At 47.9% G+C, this 26,758-nt stretch overlaps 1 protein-coding gene across 1 annotated transcript in view; it reads left to right on the top strand.

The window, feature by feature from the left end:
- Window positions 1–8,274: 8,274 nt before the first annotated feature.
- Window positions 8,275–26,758, top strand: part of Dscam1 (Down syndrome cell adhesion molecule 1) — a 1,447,516-nt gene continuing 1,429,032 nt past the window's right edge. The window contains exons 1-2 of the mRNA XM_071666240.1: window positions 8,275–8,327; window positions 8,824–9,030. Coding sequence (XP_071522341.1) covers window positions 8,967–9,030 — 64 coding nt within the window. The 5' untranslated portion in view covers window positions 8,275–8,327; window positions 8,824–8,966. The remainder of the gene's footprint in view (window positions 8,328–8,823; window positions 9,031–26,758) is intronic.

Genomic DNA, 26,758 nt, shown 5'->3' with positions numbered 1-26,758 from the left:
CATGAGGAGGGGGTTATAACATGGAGAAGGTCATAGGGAGGGGGTTATAACATGGAGAAGGTCATGGGGAGGAGGTTATGATATAAGGAAGGTCATGGGGGTTTATTTCACCAGTCAAACGGACGGAAGATCCCGATAATAATAATAATAATGATAATAATAATAATAATAATAATAATAATAATAATAATAATAATTATTATTATTATTATTATTATTATTATTATTATTATTACTATTGTTGTTGTTGTTGTTATTATTATCATTATCATTATTAAAAAAGGGGGTGACTGTATTATTGACTGGTTGGTAAGGTTATTTAATGTTTGTATGACTCATGGTGAGGTGCCTGAGGATTGGCGGAATGCGTGCATAGTGCCATTGTACAAAGGCAAAGGGGATAAGAGTGAGTGCTCAAATTACAGAGGTATAAGTTTGTTGAGTATTCCTGGTAAATTATATGGAAGGGTATTGATTGAGAGGGTGAAGGCATGTACAGAGCATCAGATTGGGGAAGAGCAGTGTGGTTTTAGAAGTGGTAGAGGATGTGTGGATCAGGTGTTTGCTTTGAAGAATGTATGTGAGAAATACTTAGAAAAGCAAATGGATTTGTATGTAGCATTTATGGATCTGGAGAAGGCATATGATAGAGTTGATAGAGATGCTCTGTGGAAGGTATTAAGAATATATGGTGTGGGAGGCAAGTTGTTAGAAGCAGTGAAAAGTTTTTATCGAGGATGTAAGGCATGTGTACGTGTAGGAAGAGAGGAAAGTGATTGGTTCTCAGTGAATGTAGGTTTGCGGCAGGGATGTGTGATGTCTCCATGGTTGTTTAATTTGTTTATGGATGGGGTTGTTAGGGAGGTGAATGCAAGAGTTTTGGAAAGAGGGGCAAGTATGAAGTCTGTTGGGGATGAGAGAGCTTGGGAAGTGAGTCAGTTGTTGTTCGCTGATGATACAGCGCTGGTGGCTGATTCATGTGAGAAACTGCAGAAGCTGGTGACTGAGTTTGGTAAAGTGTGTGAAAGAAGAAAGTTAAGAGTAAATGTGAATAAGAGCAAGGTTATTAGGTACAGTAGGGTTGAGGGTCAAGTCAATTGGGAGGTAAGTTTGAATGGAGAAAAACTGGAGGAAGTAAAGTGTTTTAGATATCTGGGAGTGGATCTGGTAGCGGATGGAACCATGGAAGCGGAAGTGGATCATAGGGTGGGGGAGGGGGCGAAAATCCTGGGAGCCTTGAAGAATGTGTGGAAGTCGAGAACATTATCTCGGAAAGCAAAAATGGGTGTTTGAAGGAATAGTGGTTCCAACAATGTTGTATGGTTGCGAGGAGTGGGCTATGGATAGAGTTGTGCGCAGGAGGATGGATGTGCTGGAAATGAGATGTTTGAGGACAATGTTTGAGCAGAAGAGGGTGTTTTGAAATGGTTTGGGCACATGGAGAGAATGAGTGAGGAAAGATTGACCAAGAGGATATATGTGTCGGAGGTGGAGGGAACGAGGAGAAGTGGAAGACCAAATTGGAGGTGGAAAGATGGAGTGAAAAAGATTTTGAGTGATCGGGGCCTGAACATGCAGGAGGGTGAAAGGAGGGCAAGGAATAGAGTGAATTGGATCGATGTGGTATACCGGGGTTGACGTGCTGTCAGTGGATTGAATCAAGGCATGTGAAGCGTCTGGGGTAAACCATGGAAAGCTGTGTAGGTATGTATATTTGCGTGTGTGGACGTATGTATATACATGTGTATGGGGGTGGGTTGGGCCATTTCTTTCGTCTGTTTCCTTGCGCTACCTCGCAAACGCGGGAGACAGCGACAAAGCAAAAAAAAAAAAAAAAAAAATTGTTATTATTATTATTATTATTATTATTATTATTATTATCATTATCATTATTAATATTATTATTATAATCTAATGTTTAGATAATGCTTACAGAAGACAAAGGACCACGAGACACATTGTATCCGGCACAAATGTCATTTCATATCCGTAGTGATGACGTCACACACCGGACACCGCCCCCTGCCGTTGTGTTTATTGGATAATGCAGTTGACTTGACCTCTGCCTGTGAACAGCAGCCTGTGCCGTGACCTACCCTATCCTTAGGGAAGGCTGGTCGCCCAATCGCTGGCTGAGCTGACCTTAGTCATACAACGTAAAAAGACGTTAAGGTCAGAGTAGGCAACTTTCGACCTTCGTGGCACAGGTTCTCCCTCCTTCGGCAGGACTCCCGTAGGACATCACCAACTGCCAGTTCCCACGTCCAGCGGCGTCCTGCAGTGCGAGGGACCGCGGGTCACCCCCAACTCCCTCTCCTCAGAAGAGAGTCAGCAGCTACACCCTCCCGCGGGAGGACGCCTGGCTCGCCTCCTGCACCTTCAGCAGCACCGCGGGGCTCCTGCCCAGCCAAGCCTCTCACAGTGCCACAATCCTACGCTACACCACCTCTGTACATTACCCAGGAGAGAACACTGTGGTGTTCTTGTTCTTCGTGTTTTCTGACCCTCCCTCAGTCAGTCACCGAACACAAACGAATTGCCAGACCCATATAACTGAGCACTGTATGTGTTGGTCACAATATGGTCGACACAGACGGCTCATGTTTTAGAAAACTTCATACGTTATGATCAGGGAATGTTGTACAAGTATCTATAAGTCCCCATATGGTCAGGGAATGTTCTACAAGTATCTATAAGTCCCCGTATGATCAGGGAATGTTCTACAAGTATCTATAAGTCCTCGTATGATCAGGGAATGTTCTACAAGTATCCATAAGTCCCCGTATGATCAGGGAATGTTCTACAAGTATCTATAAGTCCCCGTATGATCAGGGAATGTTCTACAAGTATCTATAAGTCCCCGTATGATCAGGGAATGTTCTACAAGTATCTATAAGTCCCCGTATGATCAGGGAATGTTCTACAAGTATCTATAAGTCCCCGTATGATCAGGGAATGTTCTACAAGTATCTATAAGTCCCCGTATGATCAGGGAATGTTCTACAAGTATCTATAAGTCCCCGTATGATCAGGGAATGTTCTACAAGTATCTATAAGTCCCCGTATGATCAGGGAATGTTCTACAAGTATCTATAAGTCCCCGTATGATCAGGGAATGTTCATTAATTACATTAGGACCTGTTTTCCTCCTATTATCTTGACCTTTTCGTCCTGATGACATAAGGAGAGGTCCCTGGCTAGGGTGTATATATATCCTATATAAGGTTTATATATGCTATATATACTTTCCCCTTGCATAGTATTCTCCTGTCCCTTCCAAACCATCAACTCCTTCACCATGTCAAATTATCATATTCTAAATATTATATTTATCTATACTGAGGAACTGAACTTAATGTTTATTATTAAGTCTCATTTGTAATGGTAATGCTCAGAAAATATGCAGTGTTGAGACATGTTTGCTCATCAGCTTAATGTACTAAGATTGGAACAGAGCCTAATGGCAACTTTCTTACAACAGAAAACGGGAATAGTAGACTGTACTGTTAAAGAAAACGGAATATTAAAAATTGTCATACCCATCCATTTTCTACATTATGGTTTCTTGAACAAGTCGTCAACACAGAATATATCATTTTAATGAAATAGGAGTTTAAAGAATAAAGTGATTTTGTTTACGCATACGAATGTTTACCAACTTAGAACTTCTTGGCTGTACTTTGATCCCGCAGTACATCCTTCCCACGTGACACTATATGGACTTAGCAGCGAATGGAACCATGGACGCGGAAGTGTTTCACAGGGTGGTAGAGGGGGCGAAGGCTCTGGGAGCGATGAAGAATATGTGGAAGGAGGGAACGTTATCTGGTAGGGCAAAAATGGGTATGTTTGAAGGAATAGTAGTTCCAACAATGTTTTATGGTTGCGAGGCACGGGCTATAGATAGGGTTGTACGGAGGAGGGTGGATGTGTTGGAAATGAAATGTTTGAGGACAATATGTGGCGCGAGATGGTTTGATCAAGTAATGAAAGGTTAAGAGAGATGTGTGTGAATAGTGTGGTTGAGGGAGCAGAAGAGGGTGTATTGAAATGGTTTGGACATATTGAGAGAATGAGTGAGGAAAGGTTGACAAAGAGGATATATGTGTCAGAGGTGGAGGGAATGAGGAGAAGTGGGAGACCAAATTGGAGGTGGAAGGATGGAGTGAAAAAGATTTTGAGCGATCGGGGCCTGAACATACGGGAGGGTGAGAGGCGTGCAAGGAATAGTGAATTGGAACAATGTGGAATACCGGGGTCGACGTGCTGTCAATGGACTGAACCAGGGCATGTGAAACGTCTTTGGTAAACCATGGAAAGGTCTGTGAGGTCTGGATGTGGAAAGGGAGCTGTGGTTTCGGGCATTATTGCATGACAGCTAGAGACTGAGTGTGAACGAATGGGGCCTCTGTTGTCTTTTCCTAGCGCTACCTCGCACGCATGAGGGGGGAGGGGGATGTTATTCCATGTGTGGCGAGGTGGCGATGGGAATGAATAAAGGCAGACTGTGAATTGTGTGCATGTGTATATAAGTCTGTGTGTGTATATATATGTGTACATTGAGATGTATGGGTATGTATATTTGCGTGTGCGGACGTGTATGTATATACATGTGTCTGGGGGTGGGTTGGGCCATTTCTTTCGTCTGTTTCCTTGCGCTACCTCGCAAACGCGGGAGACAGCGACAAGGCAAAATATATATATATATATATATATATATATATATATATATATATATATATATATATATATATATATATATATATATATATATATATATCCCCTGGGGATAGGGGAGAAAGAATACTTCCCACGTATTCCCTGCGTGTCGTAGAAGGCGACTAAAAGGGGAGGGAGCGGGGGGCTGGAAATCCTCCCCTCTCGTTTTTTTTTTTTTTTTTTTTTTTTTTTTTTTTTTTATTTTCCAAAAGAAGGAACAGAGAACGAGGCCAGGTGAGGATATTCCCTCAGAGGCCCAGTCCTCTGTTCTTAACGCTACCTTGCTAACGCGGGAAATGGCGAATAGTATGAAAAAAAAAAAAAATATATATATATATATATATATATATATATATATATATATATAAATATATATATATATATATATATATATATATATATATATATATATATATATATATAAAGAGGGCAAATGAGAGTTGGGGTGAGAGAGTATCATTAAATTTTAGGGAGAATAAAAAGATGTTCTGGAAGGAGGTAAATAAAATGCGTAAGAGCAAATGGGAACTTCAGTGAAGGGCGCTAATGGGTAGGTGATAACAAGTAGTGGTGATGTGAGAAGGAGATGGAGTGAGTATTTTGAAGGTTTGTTGAATGTGTTTGATGATAGAGTGGCAGATATAGGGTGTCTTGGTCGAGGTGGTGTGCAAAGTGAGAGGGTTAGGGAAAATGATTTGGTAAACAGAGAAGAGGTAGTAAAAGCTTTGCGGAAGATGAAAGCCGGCAAGGCAGCAGGTTTGGATGGTATTGCAGTGGAATTTATTAAAAAAGGGGGTGACTGTATTGTTGACTGGTTGGTAAGGTTATTTAATGTATGTATGACTCATGGTGAGGTGCCTGAGGATTGGCGGAATGCGTGCATAGTGCCACTGTACAAAGGCAAAGGGGATAAGAGTGAGTGCTCAAATTACAGAGGTATAAGTTTGTTGAGTATTCCTGGTAAATTATATAGGAGGGTATTGATTGAGAGGGTGAAGGCATGTACAGAGCATCAGATTGGGGAAGAGCAGTGTGGTTTCAGAAGTGGTAGAGGATGTGTGGATCAGGTGTTTGCTTTGAAGAATGTATGTGAGAAATACTTCGAAAAGCAAATGGATTTGTATGTAGCATTTATGGATCTGGAGAAGGCATATGATAGAGTTGATAGAGATGCTCTGTGGAAGGTATTAAGAATATATGGTGTGGGAGGAAAGTTGTTAGAAGCAGTGAAAAGTTTTTATCGAGGATGTAAGGCATGTTTACGTGTAGGAAGAGAGGAAAGTGATTGGTTCTCAGTGAATGTAGGTTTGCGGCAGGGGTGTGTGATGTCTCCATGGTTGTTTAATTTGTTTATGGATGGGGTTGTTAGGGAGGTAAATGCAAGAGTCCTGGAAAGAGGGGCAAGTATGAAGTCTGTTGGGGATGAGAGAGCTTGGGAAGTGAGTCAGTTGTTGTTCGCTGATGATACAGCGCTGGTGGCTGATTCATGTGAGAAACTGCAGAAGCTGGTGACTGAGTTTGGTAAAGTGTGTGGAAGAAGAAAGTTAAGAGTAAATGTGAATAAGAGCAAGGTTATTAGGTACAGTAGGGTTGAGGGTCAAGTCAATTGGGAGGTGAGTTTGAATGGAGAAAAACTGGAGGAAGTGAAGTGTTTTAGATATCTGGGAGTGGATCTGTCAGCGGATGGAACCATGGAAGCGGAAGTGGATCATAGGGTGGGGGAGGGGGCAAAAATTTTGGGAGCCTTGAAAAATGTGTGGAAGTCGAGAACATTATCTCGGAAAGCAAAAATGGGTATGTTTGAAGGAATAGTGGTTCCAACAATGTTGTATGGTTGCGAGGCGTGGGCTATGGATAGAGTTGTGCGCAGGAGGATGGATGTGCTGGAAATGAGATGTTTGAGGACAATGTGTGGTGTGAGGTGGTTTGATCGAGTAAGTAACGTAAGGGTAAGAGAGATGTGTGGAAATAAAAAGAGCGTGGTTGAGAGAGCAGAAGAGGGTGTTTTGAAATGGTTTGGGCACATGGAGAGAATGAGTGAGGAAAGATTGACCAAGAGGATATATGTGTCGGAGGTGGAGGGAACGAGGAGAAGAGGGAGACCAAATTGGAGGTGGAAAGATGGAGTGAAAAAGATTTTGTGTGATCGGGGCCTGAACATGCAGGAGGGTGAAAGGAGGGCAAGGAATAGAGTGAATTGGAGCGATGTGGTATACAGGGGTTGACGTGCTGTCAGTGGAGTGAATCAAGGCATGTGAAGCGTCTGGGGTAAACCATGGAAAGCTGTGTAGGTATGTATATTTGCGTGTGTGGACGTGTGTATGTACATGTGTATGGGGGGGAGGGGTTGGGCCATTTCTTTCGTCTGTTTCCTTGCGCTACCTCGCAAACGCGGGAGACAGCGACAAAGTATAAAAAAAAAAAAAAAAAAAAAAATATATATATATATATATATATATATATATATATATATACATATATATATATATATATATATATATATATATATATATATATATATATATATATATATATATATATATATATATATATTATCCCTGGGGATAGGGGATTAAGAATACTTCCCACGTATTCCCTACATGTCGTAGAAGGCGACTAAAAGGGGAGGGAGCGGGGGGGCTGGAAATCCTCCCCTCTCGTTTTTTTTTTTAATTTTCCAAAAGAAGGAACAGAGGGGGCCAGGTGAGGATATTCCAAAAAAGGCCCAGTCCTCTGTTCTTAACGCTACCTCGCTAACGCGGGAAATGGCGAATAGTTTAAAAGAAAGAAAAGAAAAGAATATATATATATATGTGTGTGTGTGTGTGTGTGTGTGTGTGTGTGTGTGTGTGTGTGGGTGGGTGTGTGTGTATGTATAACAAATTGTATATACATTTATTGAATTGATTAACTCCCTATATCCTGTTTTGAATTAATTCTCAGTTTTCCAGAATATGTTTTAGTCATCTTGCACTCATCGGGAAACACGAAATTATGAAACATTTATATTAACGTTCTTACGTTTATTTTCAAATGCTGTCACCTTATGTAGACACCTCATTACCATGAGCTAGTAAAGTAACCTTCGCCTACATTACTGATGCTGCTGCAGAAGGATGATTTTACTTTATGGTCACTTCACAAGAAATTAGTTATATCTATTTTTCGCGGTGCAATGGATGTGACTCTGTGTTAAATCAACGTGACTGGAAACACTCAGACTGGATACTATACACCGTTTGTTAAGATTTGAAGTACGGTTAGCAAGATGCATCAAGATAGCATGGTCGGCCCGTGGGACGCGCGCGAACTGGTAGACTCGCAATTTTGACATGCGCTATGTAGTTGGAAATAAAAAATAGTATCAGCTCATATGAACTTCTTTTCTTGTTCTTACTTTACCTCATAATATTGTATTGTCAAAATCATCATTGAAAAACGAGATAATATCTTCCCTTGTTGCGAATCAGTAAATAAAGAAAAACTGTTAATATGGCGTCAGCTAGCAAGCGAGCCTCTACAGGGGAGCAGACGACAGGGCGTATGATGCTGTTTAGTCTGGTATTGGCCAGTGACGTGTGAACGACGAGTTCTTACTCCCGTTCACTGTGTGTATTGAGTGATTTTTGTGCTTTGAACAAAAAGACATTGATATCGTAATTTTTTATGAACATACTGCATAAAAGACATTAAGAAACAATAATTATAAAGCTCAGAGTACATGTAAAACCAAGGATTTCATTAGAAAGGCTTTTTTTCTGTAACCTCTGTGGGTTATGGTGTATTATACGTGATCACTTTAAGTTTGAAAGTATAATTCGCTCAGCTCACAATATTCACGGATTTGATGATTATTTTAGTGCTTGTTTTTGTTTGTTCTCGTGGAATAACGCTAATTCACTTATTTAGATTACTTTCCTTGTCTGTTGAGATCATATCGGTCTCAGAGAAGTTAGTTAATTTAAATAGGTTTAGCTTTTTGCATTAAAAAATCGTTTGCTACGAGTTAATGCATGTTCATAACCAAAGAGGAGAACACTTGTCATTCGTAAAGCCGAGGAAAAGTGAGGGAGATGATTTATTAGTGTAATGTTTTTCGCTTAGGGTCAGTCCCAGTTTGTAGTGAGCAATCTGCTCAGCTGCTGAGCTCCCTAGTGAACCCACTGACTACAGTGCCGTGCCCGGAACGTATTCCCGAGCTGTTGTGTATGGTGGTATAACTGGCTCATCACCACCACACCACCGCCATGGGGACCAACACTTTAGTGTGGGCCCTATCCCTGCTGCTATCCGCTCTCGCCATCCGCACAGGTAAGGTCTTTGTTTGACCGCCCGTCACAAGGTTACTACACGTCTGAAGTTAAGGTTATCTTTTCAGCTTCACGGTAGAGTATGCTGCATCAATTGGTCTGTGTGGTTTTCTGTCATTGAAGGCCTGGACAGACGTAAAGTGGCCGACGGGTCTTGCTAATCATTCTCTCGCAGGAGAGCTGTTCATAGGATTCTGAAATCCTGTAAAATATTTGACAGTTCCTGGTCGTTGTTCTGCTGTAACTGATTCAAAAGACATTTCAGACTGAAGCATCCATCGTCTCTCATGACAAAACCCTCACCTTTATACAAAGAAACCAGGAATGATATTACTTACAGGAGTTATAGAGTCTTGTGTACAAGTATAGCACAACAATTTGAATGCAGAGTCGCTCGCGCGCGCACACACACACAGACACTCACCTGCATGTATATTAACCAAGAGCCATGCCCACGCGCGCGCGCTCCTACTTCAGAAGGTGCCCGAAATGTTCGGGGATCCTCCAGCTTCAAGGCTGCGCTGCCATTAGTAGCAAAGAGATTATGGACTCCTTTGGAGTGAGTAGACTCTCGAAGAGATTTTCTCTCCTTTTTGACGATGATACAGTTTCGCAGAAGGTGACTCGACTCGCTGTGTTCACGGACTCCACTTGCCAGTGGTGAAGTCGAGATCAAGAAGTCACCTTCGCCGAGGCTATGTCATCGTCAGCGGACGGAATAGACCAGCTTCGTTGAGGAGGTTTTCGCTCCAAAGTTGTCTATATCATTTTCCTTCTCGGGTGCCGAGTGTAGCCTCGAAGTTGAAGAGCTCCCATATAAGGGGTCCAGTAGTTATATTTAACAATGATGATTTCATATATATATATATATATATATATATATATATATATATATATATATATATATATATATATATATATTTATATATTTCTGTGTTTATGCATTTATACAGAAGCTACTCACTGAGGAACACCTGCACTAGTAGGTGGAGCCTTTATCTCATTAATATACTTAAGCTGCAATAAACGACTTAGCAGAAATTGTTCCTCACGCCATTGTTGTGGAGGTTAGAACTGTGAGCATACCTTAGGAGCCCAGTATCAGTCAGTTGCCAGTCGGGATGTTAGGTTTCAACTGTAGTTGAAAAAAAATCTTTCAGAAGACTTGCCATCCATTCTACAGCGACTTCGAAGTGGTTTGCTCTTCCAATCATTCAGGTAATTGTACGTAACTAATACATTCCCTCGACAGATCATTGTAGTGTGTGCAGCCTTCACAAAAACAATGGTACAATTATCCATGGATAGTGAGGTAAGGATAACTGATTGCAAGTTTTGTATGACTAACGGAGGGAAGACATGTTGGGATGTTACTTTGCTTTGAGAGCTTTGTCTGTACCCTTGCGACTCGGTGAGGTCCTGGTCTGCCAGGCTTACTTGATTCTGCAGTTTCCCGTCCACTGTATGTTAAGGAACCCCGGCTGGTGTCCGGAATATACTTGGAGTAGTCTTTCGGAGGTCTTGTACTCCTGTTCGGGCAAGCTGCTGAGTTGGGTCGGTGGTCCACCAAGCTGTTGAAAGCCGCGGCACGCAGGCCCGGCCCTCTACTCTGGTGCTCGTTATAGATACTTATTCAATGACTTATTCCTTTTTTTTTTTTTCCGTTGTGCATATCCCAGAGTGCTTTTGATGGCTGCTGGGTGGTATGTTGAACAGTCCTGGGCCCCGGATGTTCAAGGTATTTTCCTCTTTTGGGGACCATTCCTGTTAAGGTTTTCGAAGTGACAATAATGATATACTTTCCACCTACGCTCCACATAGTAGTTACCAATGGTTCAATTCGTAACTGGTGGTGTGAAATCTGTTACCGCGCAATGAATGAGTTATGCTCACTTGGAAGGTGACGTCGGTACACAGCAGTTGGTGAGGGTATGATCACCCAGAAGAACGTCATCATGTGTTTTTCCTCCCTTTTCCTCTGGGTCCGTGGGCCCACGTATCACCCTCCCCTGCTGATGGAGCCAATCTATTCTTGCCTCCACCTACCCCAAGCCACATACCCTTCACCCTTACTGTCACTGAAATGCTCTCAGTGTATACAACTGACAAGAAAGATATGAAATTAGATTAAAGTTAAATTCTCGAAGGTTCGCAAGAACCAGCCTACTATATGGAAGAGATAAGTGTTGTCTTGTTTTGAGGTAAGTTAGGTCGTCATATATTATTAATCAGAAGTCTTGGGCAACGTATAGTCGTGTTATGCCGCTGGCTGTCCGGCATGTAACATGTGCTGGTTTTAATGTCCTCACTTACCCCGTGCCAGAGGAGCTGGAACCCTACCCCACTGAAAAGTTTTCTGTAGTCTGTCAGAAAACTTTTTTTTATGCAAATTTGTAGTTTCTCATTGTTTCCTGCGAAGAGACTGTGTGATACGCCTGTGTTGTTCTCTGAAGAAGTTCTTAGGTCGTCCTGTGGTGTTCCGGAACATTTTCCATTGGGGATGATAGACGTTAGCCGCTGATATGTATGCTATATTTTCATGATATGTCCTTTAGCAACTCTAGGAATGGTTTTAATCGCTACATTTGTAGCGTCATTTCCCGAGAGCAGTACACAAATGCCTTATATTATCTCTGACAGCTACTTGACCCACGCCTGACCTGTTGTCGTCATGAAGTCTTCATCATGTTAAGAACGTGTAATCTTACCTGACCTCCCTCCAGGTAGTGAGCAGGTAGGGTGACATGACTTTACCGCCAGGGGTCCCCTGCCTCTGGTCTCAGCCAGTCAACGCCTTCCCCGTGTCCCCGCGGGAGCAGACATCCGTGAGCCTGGCTGCCAGCGTGATGTGGCCCTGCCTCCCATGAGTCAGGCTCCTTCCGTCTGCGTCACTGAGGCAGGTCCCTCCCTGGCTTTGAGACATCCCCGCCTGGAAACATCCACCGTGGGACTCCTCGCCTACCACTCCTTGGCAAGTGGTCACTGGTTCTTCATCTTCCACGCGCTCCTTCGGTAGCAGTCCTTAGCCACTCTGGCTCCCGTATCCTCCAGCGGGACGCCAACGCCCGTCTCTTGCAGCAGCCACAGCGGCTGGACCTTCGGCAGCGCCTGCACCTCCCGAGGCACAGAACTAAGACTTAGGCCACCGCCCACTAACTCGAGACCTCGACCATTTCACCTACAGAAGCTGCACGAAACCCGGCACCCTCGCAGTTCTCCCACGGGACTCATCTCTCACCACACCGTACATCACCCGCATCGGGGGCGCCGCGAAGTGACTCATACTGGACTCTCCCAGCACGTTGCGGCGCCCAGACCTTACCTTCTGCTCTTGCACCAGCACCGGACGAGGCGCTGATTTGACTACGCTTCCTAGACCGGCACCACAAGAACCCAACCTGTAACCTTACCTAAATTCATCCCACTTTCTTACCTAAATCCTGTACCACAACCAGTTCACCCGGAGCTACATCACATCTTTACCTTACCTAGTAAAGCATAGATAGCTAATAATCAAATTAGTAAATAAATGAATAAATAATGTTTACTGGATACAGGCAGCCATTCGGTTGAAAATGTACAGTTGAGGTTTTACAAATACTACAGAACAGGGAGGTCACGATAGTTACCAGATAACTAATCATAAAAGACCTTATGATCAAAGTGGACTTGATGAGGCTCGTGGTTTCAGATTAATCTGTCGGTGCGGTGACAACCACGGAGAAGTTTGACACAGGAATACCTGCTATACAGTACACCCGGTCTGTCATATCAGTACACATCTTTTATGGCCTTGGATCATACTACATGTGTACAGTATGCCTCGCGTGATTGCTGTCGAGCCGTCGGTCTGTTCCTGATATTTTGGCGAATCACTTCACGTGGTGAGAAGACCTTAGGTGGTCTAGGGTCGGTAGTTCCTCGGGGGTCAGTATGATGGTATTAGCACAAGGCATACAGGAGGCTGTTCCAGTCAGTACGCACGAGGCAGACAGAAGGCTGTACCAATCAGTAGCACAAGGCAAACTGAAGGCTGTTTCAGTCAGTAACACAAGGCAGACAGAAGGCTGTTCCAGTCAGTAACACAAGGCAGACAGAAGGCTGTTTCAGTTAGTAACACAAGGCAGACAGAAGGCTGTTCCAGTCAGTAACACAAGGCAGACAGAAGGCTGTTTCAGTTAGTAACACAAGGCAGACAGAAGGCTGTTCCAGTCAGTAACACAAGGCAGACAGAAGGCTGTTCCAGTCAGTAACAAGGCAGACAGAAGGCTGTTTCAGTCAGTAACACAAGGCAGACAGAAGGCTGTTCCAGTCAGTAACACAAGGCAGACAGAAGGCTGCTCCAGTCAGTAATACAAGGCAGACAGAAGACTTCCATTCAGGAGAAAGCAAATGCTCTCAATTGTGTCATCGTTGTTATGTCTTCCCGAGGTTTAAAAGGTCGCGGTAACCAGATCCGACGTGTGCATTGTTGTGGTCTTCAGGGGTGAGGTCAGCCTCCTGCACCAGTCCCGGATCTTGGACGCGTCTCTCGTGTTGTGGTCACTTCTCTCCTCCCATCATTCAGTGTCAGGCACTGCACTGTTGCCTTCTTCTCTTGGCGAAGGAGTTGACGACAGTGTTCTCAGAAAGCATCGTCTTATTTATGCCTGGCTTGTGGGAAGGTTTTGTTGATGCTTCCAAAGCCATTAAGTCTCCTCAACGCTCAGTGCTTTATATCTTGAATTTCACAGCCTGGGTCTCTGATCACAAGTTCGTCGTCTGCAAGACGAGATCCACTAGTGATAGTCTTTCCCGTGTTACAAGTGCTCTCTCTCTCTCTCTCTCTCTCTCTCTCTCTCTCTCTCTCTCTCTCTCTCTTCTCTCTCGAAGCTTTAGGGGATCTTCTGTTATAGTCTTTGATATATGGAAAGCCTTTAACATGTTATGGCAGTGGGGTCTAGCCTCCAAGTTTCCCTGATTTGCTTTTCCTCACACATTTTTTTTTCCATCGTGTAGCTTTCTCTGTGGCCGAGCTGTCTCTGTTAATGGATGGATCTTTCCTTCTTTCCCTGTTAATTAAGTGTTCCTCATAGTTCTGTTCAGTCACCCACGTTCTTCATCCTTTTTTTGCTGGCGATTTTTTTTCCTCCATAGATAATTCAGTACAGTATGTGGGTGAGGAGAGTTAATAGCACAAGGAATGATAGAGTGAGAGAGAGGTGTAGTTAGAGTATGGCTGAGATAGCTGAAGAGGGTCTGCTGAAATGGTTTGGACAAATGGAGAGGATGAGTGAGGAGAGGCTGACTGAGATGGCATACGTGTTACAAGTGGAGGGGACAAGGAGAACGGGAGACCGAGGACGAGATGGTAGGATGGAGTAATGGAAGCTTTACAGTGATGGTGGTGACCTGAACGTGCAGGAGGGCGTGAGGCTTTCACGAGACAGAAGGATTTGCTGTGTCTCTGTGGAGTCTCACCTTTTGCCTAATTGCTCCCGGCTGCCATTTTTTTAAAAGGCATGTACTCGATATCCTTCGAAAGACATTTATTGTTTATGTCTTTACTTATTGCTTCTTAAGCTCTTTATATATTTCATTTAAGGTCTGGCCTCCATGAGGACCCTTCTCCGTGGCTAGTCGTGGCCTCACGTACCAGAGGACTGGTAAGCGTGTGTATCGTTCATACCATCCTCATGTAAGGAGTGGTACGGGGACGTGTGTAGTGATGGTGTACGTCGAGGGAGATGGTATTTAACAGTAGGACGACGCACGATTAACCACAGGTCATCCGGGTCTGTTTATCAGAACACGTCAGGTCCACCGTCCTGCTGTTACTAATGTCTGTGGGTTTCCATGGCGGAGGAAGCTTCATGTGATGGCAACAGTCACAACACCCGAGGGGGTGGAAGCCTCTTCTGGTTGTGGTCGTTACAACAACCAGCAGTGTTGGGGTGACAGTTGTGGTTGTGGATGAATCATTTATAACAATTACGCGAGTAAAGTTTATAGGTTTTAGATTTTTGAAATCCAATAGTAAATGAAAATTCGTTCCCACAGATATCTTCCAAAATTGGATATGGACTGCCAGGAATGTTGCCGAGAACCTCTCTCTCTCTCTCTCTCTCTCTCTCTCTCTCTCTCTCAAGCCAGGTCGTTGTGGGAGGGTCAGTTCTTCGGGTGAAGGGATGGGTTCGGCTGCAGTAATGACAAAACAGAGTTAAGCGAAAGATGAAGAACATATAGTATGGTTGTCGCTGGCGGCACATCGGCTTATACCTTACATGTGTCAGATACTGGGACGACCTGGTCACTCGCTGCAGTGGCAGACTGGGACGACTTGGTCTCTCGCTGCAGTGGCAGACTGGGACGACTTGGTCTCATTGCAGTGGCAGACTGGGACGACTTGGTCTTTTATTGCAGTGGCAGACTGGGACGACCTGGTCCCTCTCTGCAGTAACAGACTGGGACGACCGGTCCCTCGCTGCACTGGGAGACTGGAAGTACCTGGTCACTCCCTACAGTGGCAGGCTGCAGAATAAACCCACTGGAGTAAAGATTCTATGGAGGACAGAGGTCTTAACATGGCTGCCGTACTTACAACTGGCAAATGTTCGGGGGACAGTTTGAATGCCTCTGGTGTGGACTTACCCAGACACTCGGTAGACACAGCGTCCTCTACAGCGTGACGATCCCGCCAAATTGTACATTGTTTACGAAAGAGATTTTTATCAATAAGACCTTGGTTGTCCCGGCCCGTCTCACAACAGGGAGGGGATGGTCTGCGCAGAGTTGCGGGCTAGCTAGAACTAGGTTTAACTTACGTATATCTTATGCCAATTTCGTTTGTTTTTTTCTACCCTCGCTGTAGATTGTTCGAACAAGCAGCCTTGTTGAAGGCCTAGTGTTGGTGTTTGAGTATATCAGGCGGTGATGAGCAGTACTCCTGACCCTAGGTGAGTAGGTGAAGTTGCGTGACGAACACCCTCAGCGTGACGGTACGACCTAGGGCCGTAACGTCGTGCCAGAGGGATTACCCCGCGTGTTCAGGGGGAGGCGGGAGGGTGGCATGAACGGTTGCTGCTGAGGGGCAGAGGAAGGCTTTGTTGGCCCTTTGCATGTACATCCATCATATATGACTTTAACCTTAGCTCGGGTGCTTCAGGAGAATCCACGCCCGAAGCCCGAACGTATGGGTGGTGGTAGAAGGTGTGGTGAAAATTTTAGTGAGTGAGTGTAACTGCAGGATGGGTGTTGAACTGGCCGACTCCCTCCCCTCCTAGCTCCACTGAGGCGCACAGTTGCCACCTACTTATTATCAACACGATTGTATCTACAGTCTTCTCTATAATTTTTTTTTATACATATTTTTAGTCGTACTTATCTCCTTTTGAGTAGGTGAAGATATGTACACGTATTACATAATAACTGACACATATTAGGGAAAAAGTAAAGATAAATTGGAACCGCTGCCTTCAGCAATCGATCTGAACGTAGCCAAGGCGTTTTTGCATATATTTACGTTTTTCTTCTAAAGATTTCGCGTGGCGTTTCTTCAGCTTTCGTCAGGCTCACGATGTGGGGGGAGGAGGGAACAGCGTCCGTGGCTGCTGCTGAGTATCAGCAGATGACATCACTACGTACACATGACGTCATCAAACATCCTTAGCTTGTACGTATGACGTCATGACATGGATGGTAAGACGCACACCCAGAAGTCAGCGTGTGACGTAATGGGAAAAAATCGTTGTGTTTATGTTTACCATGTGATGTGCTACGGAATGTTGGGGTTGTCAGGCTGAGAATGGTGGCAGTGGTGGCACTTTGGTGAGGCCATGCCACCTTCCTGCTTGGGGTGCCGCTGTTGGCACTGGTGGTAGGTAGGGTGGTACTGTTGGCACTGGTAGTGGCCAGGTTGGTACTGTTGGCACTATGTTGGTGGTTAGGGTAATGCTGTTGGCTGTGTGGTTGTGAGGGTACTGGTGGTGGCAGGATAGTATTGCTGTTGGCACTGTGGCCGTTTCATTATCATGGTACTCATGGGTCTGTTGGGGTAGTAGGTGGCTGTGGTGGTAATAAGTAGAGCGAGTTGACCAGGTGTTGGCAGTGTGGTGTGACCATGTGTTGGTAGTGTGGCGTTACCAGGTGTTGGCAGTGTGGCGTGACCTGGTGTTGGCAGTGTGGCGTGATCAGGTGTTGGCAGTGTGGCGTAACTAGCTGTTGGCAGTGTGGCGAGACCAGGTGTTGGCAGTGTGGCGTAACTAGGTGTTGGCAGTGTGGCGAGACCAGGTGTTGGCAGTGTGGCGTGACCTGGTGCTGGTAGTGTGGCGTGATCAGGTGTCGGCAGTGTGGCGTGACCAGGTGTTGGCAGTGTGGCGTGACCAGGTGTTGGCAGTGTGGCGTGACCAGGTGTTGGCAGTGTGGCGTGACCAGGTGTTGTCAGTGTGGTGGGTGGCGTAGCAGTGTGGAGGTGGTGTTTACCCTGCCTGACACAGAAGCGACAGGTGCCATCATTGATCCCTGACGCTTCTGTTGGCATGCCAGCACAGTGCCTAGGCCGGTGGCACTGCCGAGGATGGGTGGCACTGTCCTGTGGCTGAGTGGCAATGTCGTTGGTCAGCTGACAGTGTCTTGAGAATGAAGTAGCGATGATGGTGGGGCTGAGCGACCAGCTCTGCCGTCATGTTGACGACCCCAAGGCAAACTAGGACACGGAGGTCCGCGAGACTTCCCGGTAGAGAGGGAGGTAGCGGGTTCGATCCCCGTGTTGTGAATGAGGAGCCAGGTGGTGGTCGTCAAGGCCGGCCAGCCAGCCCTGGGCGGGGCCCCCCACGCGAGCCATCGCCTCCTAAGGAATGTAAACATGGACATGTTAGAACACAGGCGTACCCCTGGTGGCTGTGTTGCCTGCATGTGGGTTATGTGGCGTGGATGGTGGGGCTTTGTTCGTACCCCCCCCCCCCACACACACACACAGCAGTGCGTGGGTAAGCAACGCATGTGGGTCCCTGATCAATGAAACTGTCCACTCTTGCATTTCGCCATTCTGCTGCGTGTTCAATAGCAATTGGCCCTTCGAAAATAACGTATGAAACCTTTTCTCGCGGTGCACTGCCCGCGTATCGAGCATTTTGACTATGGTTCATAAATTAGCTGGCAGTAATGTCAAAGGTCCTTTGTCTTGGTTCTAAAAGTTGACCCCTGGGGTTCAGGGACGACATTGTCTGTGTTGCACGCTGGTTGCGACACCTGTCGCCCCTCCCCGGGGTGGGTTGGGGGGGAGTTAATGAATGAAGTCCGTTGTGGGGTGATGGTGTGGGGAGATAACTGTGCTGGTGCCACCCCACCTGTGTATGTCCGAGCTCTGGGCCGCATGTGTCGCTATCATTATCTACCTGGATGGTAGCCTCACTCTGGTGTTCTGCCGGACGTAACAGGTGTGTTACAGATGTTACGGGAGCCAGTTCATCACCTGCCGTACCAGCAGTAACAGCCCAGGTCAAGCCCCAGACTAGGGACAGGTCGGGGCGCCACCTATGCCGGACCAGCCCTGTGCCTTGAGTGATAATTTCCGGGGGGAATTTATCACGTCAGGGGCGGCTCTCGGCTCCAGCGAATGCCGGCCGTGTATGCCGAGCTGGCCTAGGGTTTGACTGATCATTTCCGGACATAGTCTTTTTTTTTTTTTTTCAGGCGTCAGGATTGTGGTGTGGTGAACGTAGCGTCGGTATGGGCTGGAGGCGGGCGCTCAGCGTGGGCTGGGGACTGGGTGGGCGAACGGGATAGATAGGGAAGGACTCCACAGGGCGCCGGCCCAGGGGGTTTCCCGCTCGCCTCGCCTGGGACTCTCGTAGTCAGACCGGTTTGACTCTGTCATTGCCTCCTCCTGTGTATCGTGTAGTTCAGATGTAGGCGTAGTTCAGGTCGTCCCCTCTCGTCCAGCCCTTGGACGACCACGTCACCAGATGTCGTCGTGGCTGCCCGGGCTCCGTGTTGGTCTGCTTACGACGCGGGCGGCCGAGCAGTACGGGCGAGGAGCAGCGGCCCATTGATTATCCTTTGCCACAGTACCTGCAGGAGGGACTGACCGGCCCTCCCTGCCACCGACCTTGGCACCAACTTGACAGCTGAATACAGCCAGGAACTCGTCCATTGTCCCGCTAATTGGTCGAGGCTTTGGTGAACAGTGTTATGATTCCGTACACACGCTGTTATTGCTCTACTGTGGCCAGGTGGGGTACTAACGTCAGGTGTGTGGCTGGGATGAGTTTGCCTTGCTATGAGGTAGGTCTCTGCCTGGTAGGCCTGTTGGCTGGCAGGCTGCAGGAGGCCGACGCTTGCGGCACTCAAGGACCCTCAGTTTATAACGGCAGTCTCATGTTGGCACAGTGGTCAGCGTGGCTGGCTGCGGATCTGCCTACCCTGGTTTGAATCTCAGTCCGGGGAGTCGTGTCACAGGCAGTCCAACTCTTCATCCTCCTGTGTGGGGATGATGGGTACCTGGCGTGACCTGGGGCTGTGAGGTGGAGGGCCAGGTGGCCCTGGTCCGGGAGGTAGGGTGGGTGTACCCGAGCACTGGAGGCCTCGGGGTCAGGGTGTCGCAGGGGAGCGAACACTACTGCCAATCCTGCAGCCAAACTTTCTGTGACTATTCACTTCTGGGAAACCTAACGAGGACACGCGGTCTTGAGGCAATGGACAGTCATCATGGCTTACATAGCGGGGCTTAGGTATGTGCTGACGATGTGCGCCACGCATGACGAGCCGCCACACTCACCTCCCGGGTATGTGGGGCACCTAAGGTGATGCCTTGGGTGGCTGTGGTGAGGATGTCGAACTCCACAGCTCAGAGATCTTCTGTATATATGCGCGCGCTCACGCCAGGTCGTGTGTTGTGTCCTGGCAACGTAAGTGTAGAGTAAGGCTTGAGAGGCGTGGGTGAGGACGGGGCGTGTGGAGGGCAAGGGGTGGGAATTGTTAATATCCTGTGTGGGGCCTTATGTGTCACAGGCGGTGCCCACTGCCTGCCACCGCAGGTTAATGTTCACGTGGGGTCAGCACCCTTGCTGCTCCCTCCTACCGGAGGTCACCGTAGCCCCTGGGCCGGGCTAGCATTGTGACCCCTAACCTTCAAGCAGCTCGGACTCCCCCTCCCTGTGTGAGGGATGCACTGGCTTAGTGATGGTCGTAATATTTGCACCACTTGCCTGAGCACGACTGTAGGTCAGGCAGCCTGGGCCTGTGTTGGGTCAGGTCAAAGGTCAGTGCACCATACAGGCCACGGGTCGTACGTACCGCGTCTTGCTTCAGGAATTGCACCGTTGCGGGATGGTGTTGGTGTATGTAGGTACGCTGGGGGAGTGAGGGAGGGAGGTGCCCGGCTGATGGTGTCATTATCCAGGGCTGGTGCCCGAGGCCAACCTGGCCTCGGGTAGCGAACGACCTTCTTCATAACGGACATCTGCCCCTCCTTATACTGCTCCCCCGCCCCCGCCTACTGCTGCTGCCCATGTTGATACTGCTCCCTGTCCTCTCGTGCTGCTACACACACACACACACATGGCCCTCACTGCTGCTGCCTCTGTTATGTCTCTCCCTTGCTCTTGTGACACTGAGGCCGCTACTTCTGCTGACGATGGTTTGCCGTCCCTTGTGGTGCGGTGTTGCCAAACTTGTACGTTTTCGGTGTCTGCTACTGGTGATGAACCGTGGTCCTGGTTACTGGTGGCCTGCAAGCCATGCAGCCGCCAGTGGCAGTGATTGTGGCCAGGGTAGTGTTGGAGGCTGACGTAAACTATTATCAAAGGGACAGACGCTCAGTGTTAGCGAGGAATGTTGACTGTTTCACTCCTATCTTCAAAAGCTTCTTGGTTATATTTCATAAATTTGTACATCAGTGCAATGTTTCCAGTGGGAACGTCCTTGCGTGAGGGTCAGGGCAGGACGGGGCACGTCGAGCTAGGAGGGAGAGAGAGAGAGATGGTTGCGGCCGTTGCAGGTCCCCGCCGACTGATGACGTCAGCATGGCGTCACTCACCCACGCGGCCCGCTTGGCGGGAAAGACCATTTCCTCTCCGCTTAATATCACATTCCCTAGGGTTTTGCCATCCATCAAGCGAGTTATTAGATTTCTTATCATGGAAAGTCCTACATATATGTGATGTTCGGAGTGTGTTTGAGATTATTTTCACACCTTATAAGGATAAATATGCGCAAAATAAAAGTGCAAGATTTGTGGTAAATTAATGTGGCCTTTAAAGTTTGCTTTCATGCCTTCCCTGTTATCTACTCATTGAGATACGACCGTTAGAGAAGCGAAGAGAAATAACATGTTGGCTCCGGGCGAGCAGGGTGGGCGGCCAGGGAGGGGAACTTAGTCAGGCATGAGTGTGGAGGGTTTCCTGTTGTGTGGCGCCTTCCTAGGTGGCACACACCCACTCATGACCTTAGACACTACATGTTGAATCTGTTGAGACTAATTTAGATCTGTATCCAAATTAGTTATGCAAGCGTAAAAATGTCTGTTGCTAAATTATACTTTAGTGATTGATGATTAAAGATAATAATATTTATTTGAGAAATGTTTCGCACAGAATATTTTTATGATTCCAAGCCAGACATATAACTAGAAACATCAGTAACTCATTGTTTAACTGAAAGCACATCTACAGCCCAGCTAGACCTGTAGGCTGAGGGGGTACGTGATCAGGAATAATTGAGATAGCGTATTGGAAGCCATTTTAGTTACGTCTTGTTACATCAGATGGCGTTGGGTTACTTGAGCTTACTTCTCTAAGAACACCATCACATCTCGTCAGGATGGTTACGGTATGATCCATCCACTGACCAGTAACTTTATCGTGATAAAACAAAAGGCAAACAACAGTAGGCTATTAAGTCTTTTTCATGCTGGCTTTGAACGTAATATTCCCTGTTGTCTTACCTCCACTTGAACGTGAATCAGGCATCAGGTAGCGATTTCTCCGAACACGGATCCCACGTTTAGTCATCATCAGGTCAGGAGACAGGCGAAGGAATTTATGAACGACCAGTCCCCAGGTGATAGGAATCCAGGACACGAGCCACGGGGAAGATCTGCCACTCACTCTGGTACGGACCCCACAAAACAACCCTCCCTTCCCCAAGCCAGATAAACACACGCAAGGCGGGGCTGTTCCCATACTGCTCCGCCTCCCTCGAACATACATTCTCTTAATACCAACCGACGATTCGCCATTTTCGGCATGGTTGCTGTCTGAATAATTACGCAGCTACCTGCACCATTTAGAGACTTGTAGTTAATAGAGTCTGGTGGTGTGGTGTATACCCTCCGTTACCGCCTGGCCCACAGCCAAGCACTCCGCCCCTCTAGATCCAGTTGCGCCGGCGGGACTGTTAAGGAAACACGGAACAAATGAAAAAGATAAGGAAAGCTTAGGTTCCCCTTTATCATTTAAGAACAGCAAAAACAAAAAGATAAGGAAAGCTAAATTTTCCCTTATCATCTAAGAACAGTAAATACCAATGATGTGTATATCCGCTCGTGGGAAATGCCAGCGTCAGTAAATGTAATATTGCAGTAGGGGAAAGTGCTGGAGGTATCTGGCAGCTTGCCATGCTAAACGTTAAGACCTTCATTGTTAGACTTTCTGCTCTTCCTTTAACCGTTCCTCCTCGAAGACATCTTTATCAAGTCCTTCTCAGACATATTTATCCCCTCTTCCACTAAATCTTCGTTTATAGTAAATATTTATATCATTTAATGCTGAAGTTGCAGAATTGTATTTCTGTTGTACTAATAAGATTGTTATACTCTGTTTCACAGTGTTAGCGCTTCTGCAAAAATGATAGTCTTATGGAGTGTGGAAAAGGTCTTAATGTTTGCATCATGCAATGAGATACGAACCCAGGCTTCAGAAATAACAACACAGTTAACGGAATTAGTGGTTCTGCGTCATCTTTGTGCTGTTAGAAATATTTTCAAGATCTGATCTGTTCGAAGAGACAGGTTTACGGGTGCACAGACTCCCCCAGTCATGACCTCTAGTCTTGATACAGACTCCCCCAGTGCACAGACTCCCCCAGTCATGACCTCTAGTCTTGCCACAGACTCCCCTAGTACACAGACTCCCCCAGTCCTGACCTGTAGTCTTGCCACAGACTCCCCCAGTCCTGACCTGTAGTCTTGACACAAACTCCCCCAGTCCTGACCTCTAGGGTACGAGTGGTACACCTTAGGCACGGCATCTAACTGTATTTTATCTCTAAGTTAGAGTTAGACTTCCAGATGTGCGGTTCGTCCCTTCATTTATCTCGTTTATGGCCGGAACTTCCGCATGTAAGATATGAGCGGGACGTCCTCCATAGCTGGCCTCACTGGGGAGAGTTTTGAGCTTCACTTTACTGTACCCAGACCTGCAGTTATGGGCAAGTTTTCTTCGCACTGTGAATGGTACGGAGGACCTTATGACATCCTGTGTATTGTATGTTTTGTTATGACGTAAGAAGGGTTCTTCCCCGGTGTGACCCCCAGGACCTGTAGGGGAGGATAGCTGTGCACTGAAGCACAGAGGGAACCTTCATATAGATTCCTACCCCCTCTTACGACTCCTCACGACGCCTCCCCTACACACTACGACCTACTCCCGTCTCACTCTTCACGTCACTCGCTTCATGCGGACAACCCTCGTTCCACTCCACGACTCCCAGGCTGACCACCGACCTGGCCACCAACCTCTCACACCACACGACCTTCCCCCACCTTCCACAAACACCCCGGGCCCAGCCTTAACGTCCTTCACCACCACCACCCACACTTCTCGACTGCCTCCACTTAACATCACGAACCCCCAGCACCCTCCACGACCGACACACACACACACACACACACACACACACACATATTCCATCATCTCCTCCTGTGGCCAGCGACCCCTGGCCTTTATATGGCCCCACATAGTCTCTACGTACGGTGTCTGCCTCTGTCCTCGTGCACAGTGCAAAGTACACCTGGTCTCAGTACAAGCCTGGGTGAGTCAGATGTTCCGTGCAAGATACATCTGTCTCTATACAAGTCTGGCTGAGTGAGAGCCATGGAGTTGTTTCTTCAAGGATACTTTGATGAGGTCCTGTGGGACAGCCATCACTCTGCGCCAGGCGAGGGAAGGATTTTGTCTTCTTTGGGGCAGGAGTGAGTGTGCCATGTTGAGGGAAGGATTGAGCAGGAGCAGCAGCAGCAGTGTTGGTGGGGGCAGGAGGGGCGGTAGGGAAGAGGTGACGGCTGGCCTGGGGTGGCGCGCTGCCAAGTTATCCCATATAGCAGCCCAGAGCAACGAGGGGAGGCCTGCGGGGGTCCCGAGCCGCTGGCGAGGGACCTCAGGCGTAGGAGAGGGACCGGAGGCGTGGGGAAGTGACTTGAAGCGTGGGGATGTGACCTGAGGCGTGGAAGATGGACCTGAGGGACGGGCAGGGACCTCAGGCGTGAGAGAGGGATGCGGAAGGACTCGAGGAGTGGAGAAGGAACCTGAGGGACGGGAATGGGATAGACTTGAGGGGCGGGGAAGGGCCTCTGGTGTAGGGAAGACCCGTGTGAGTCGGAGGGCGTTGTAGGACGGAGATGCGGGTTACTGCAGAAGGAGGAGAGGTCGGCTGCTCTGTACAGGGAGTGAGGGGCAGCTTGGTCCTCTGTTATTATAACCTTCAGACTTTACCGCTGACTCGAGCGTCTGTTGCCTCTCCTCCCGCCTCAAGCAGCGTCTGTTGCCTTTCCTCCCGCCTCCAGCAGTGCTTCCGTGGGTTCTGGAATAAGAGGTTGGGGGTTTGGTCTGCCTCGTCTGACGGATAATGATGGTGTGTCTTCCCGTATCGGCGCCTGGCGCTGCCATCACACTCCGAATTCGCTTCATGGCGACGGTTGCGTTGCGTCACATGTGCTTTCTTATGTGTGGTGGACGTCCGTCCGCCGAGGGGAGGGGGCCTGGTCCTGCGTCAGCTTTCAGGGTATAGCGGCGCCCGAGTCCTCATGAGGCTGGTGTGGCCTTACCGAGACCTCTACTGTCGTCGTGGGGTCGTGTCTCGTGGCGTGCGCTGTCGTTTCATGACATTATGTTGTCGTTAAGGGTGATTAGTGGCGTGTGTTGTCGTCTCTTGGCGACTGATTCCCTGTCCTACCTCTAAGGTGATTATATCGTCTTCTGGCAACAGTCGCTTGGCGTTCCTCCATGGCAACAGTCACCTGGCGTTCCTCCATGGCAACAGTCGCCTGGCGTTTCTCCATGGCAACAGTCGCCTGACGTTCCTCCATGGCAACAGTAGCCTGACGTTCCTCCATGGCAACAGTCGCCTGACGTTCCTCCATGGCAACAGTAGCCTGACGTTCCTCCATGGCAACAGTAGCCTGACGTTCCTCCATGGCAACAGTAGCCTGACGTTCCTCCATGGCAACAGTAGCCATGATACCCCAACAGGAGACAGTTTAGTTTAGCTTCACGTTGGCTGACTGGAACGGCAGTTTACTTCCTTCTGTAGGGGTGGGTCTGGACCGTCCTGGGTTTGGAAGGCGGCCAACTCCTCTCACTTTATTGTGGGGGGCGAAATGCCGGGGAGTGGGGAGGCTTGCGTGGGAGGGTGGTGTGGGAGATTGGCACGTGGAGGGAGATGGGGAGTGTGCTGGAATGTGTCAGGAAGGGGGTGGAGGTGAGCAGGGTGGCCGGGGAGCATTGATTTCGGGAAGCCCCTGGGGTGGGATGGTGTGTGGCTGGGGCCAGCTTTTAGGATGAGATGACTCGTGGAGGTGTGGGAGGAGGGGGCCGTGGGGAGGGCTGGAGAGTGTTGGCCAGGGCTTTAGATCTGGTGGAAGTGGGGAGAGTTTTAGAAAGACCAGAGGAGGTGTGAGGGGAGTTGAGGGAAGGCTGGAGGTTTGAGGGGAGTTGAGGGAAGGCTGGAGGTGTGAGGAGAGTTGAGGGAAGGCTGGAGGAGTGGTGTGAGATGTGTAGTGAGGTGGGATGTATGAGGGCTTTCATGTAGTGTCAGGTGAGGCTCGGGAGTGCAGACTGGCAGAAGTCGATATGTAGATGTCTTGGTCACGTCTTCATGTCAGGTGAGGGAGTCGTGATCCCTGACAGTGTCGCACTTACTGGTGTCACCTGGGCGTGTGTCACGATGCCTCACTCGGGCTTAAGGTAGTTCCATGAATTAGCGAGCCGTCCATATTTGCTGATGATGATGACCGAGTGTGTGGAGGTGTGCGGCCCTCACTGCCTCCCTGTCCCTCTGTGGACATTTTGGACTTGATAAAGAACACGGCTTTTCTCCATTTTGTAGGTGGGTGTATCTGCCGCGCCTCCCCTCAAGCTGTTCCACGGGCGTTTAGGGGTGCAGTACCTGGGGTGTCGGTGACCTGTGTTGCTCACCTCCCTACCAGGGAGACGCCAATACCTGACTACATCCTCACCGCGGCCAGTGTAGCACGCCCCTACCCCTGCCTGAGACAGCAGGTGGTTTGTTGTGAACCTTTCAGGAATGGGGGACCTGTGTTGCCGCTGCTGGTGTTGGTGGGAACTCACACCACACTGCCTACCCCGGGGGACCTTGCCTCACACAACCACGTCCCCACCACTGCTCCAGGGCAACCCCAGCTGCCGCATGCCAGCCAGGTGACTGTCTTGGCAACCAGGTTGCTCGACTCATCTGAAGCTACTCGGATCCAAGGCTTCGAAGAACCTCTTTCGAACCCAAGCTTGTTTGGTAGC

This window comes from Panulirus ornatus, chromosome 11 (genome assembly GCF_036320965.1).
Source record: "Panulirus ornatus isolate Po-2019 chromosome 11, ASM3632096v1, whole genome shotgun sequence".
NCBI classification, from domain to species: domain Eukaryota; kingdom Metazoa; phylum Arthropoda; class Malacostraca; order Decapoda; family Palinuridae; genus Panulirus; species Panulirus ornatus.
Note: the sequence above shows the minus strand (reverse complement) of the source record. Positions and strands in the feature narration are given on the sequence as shown.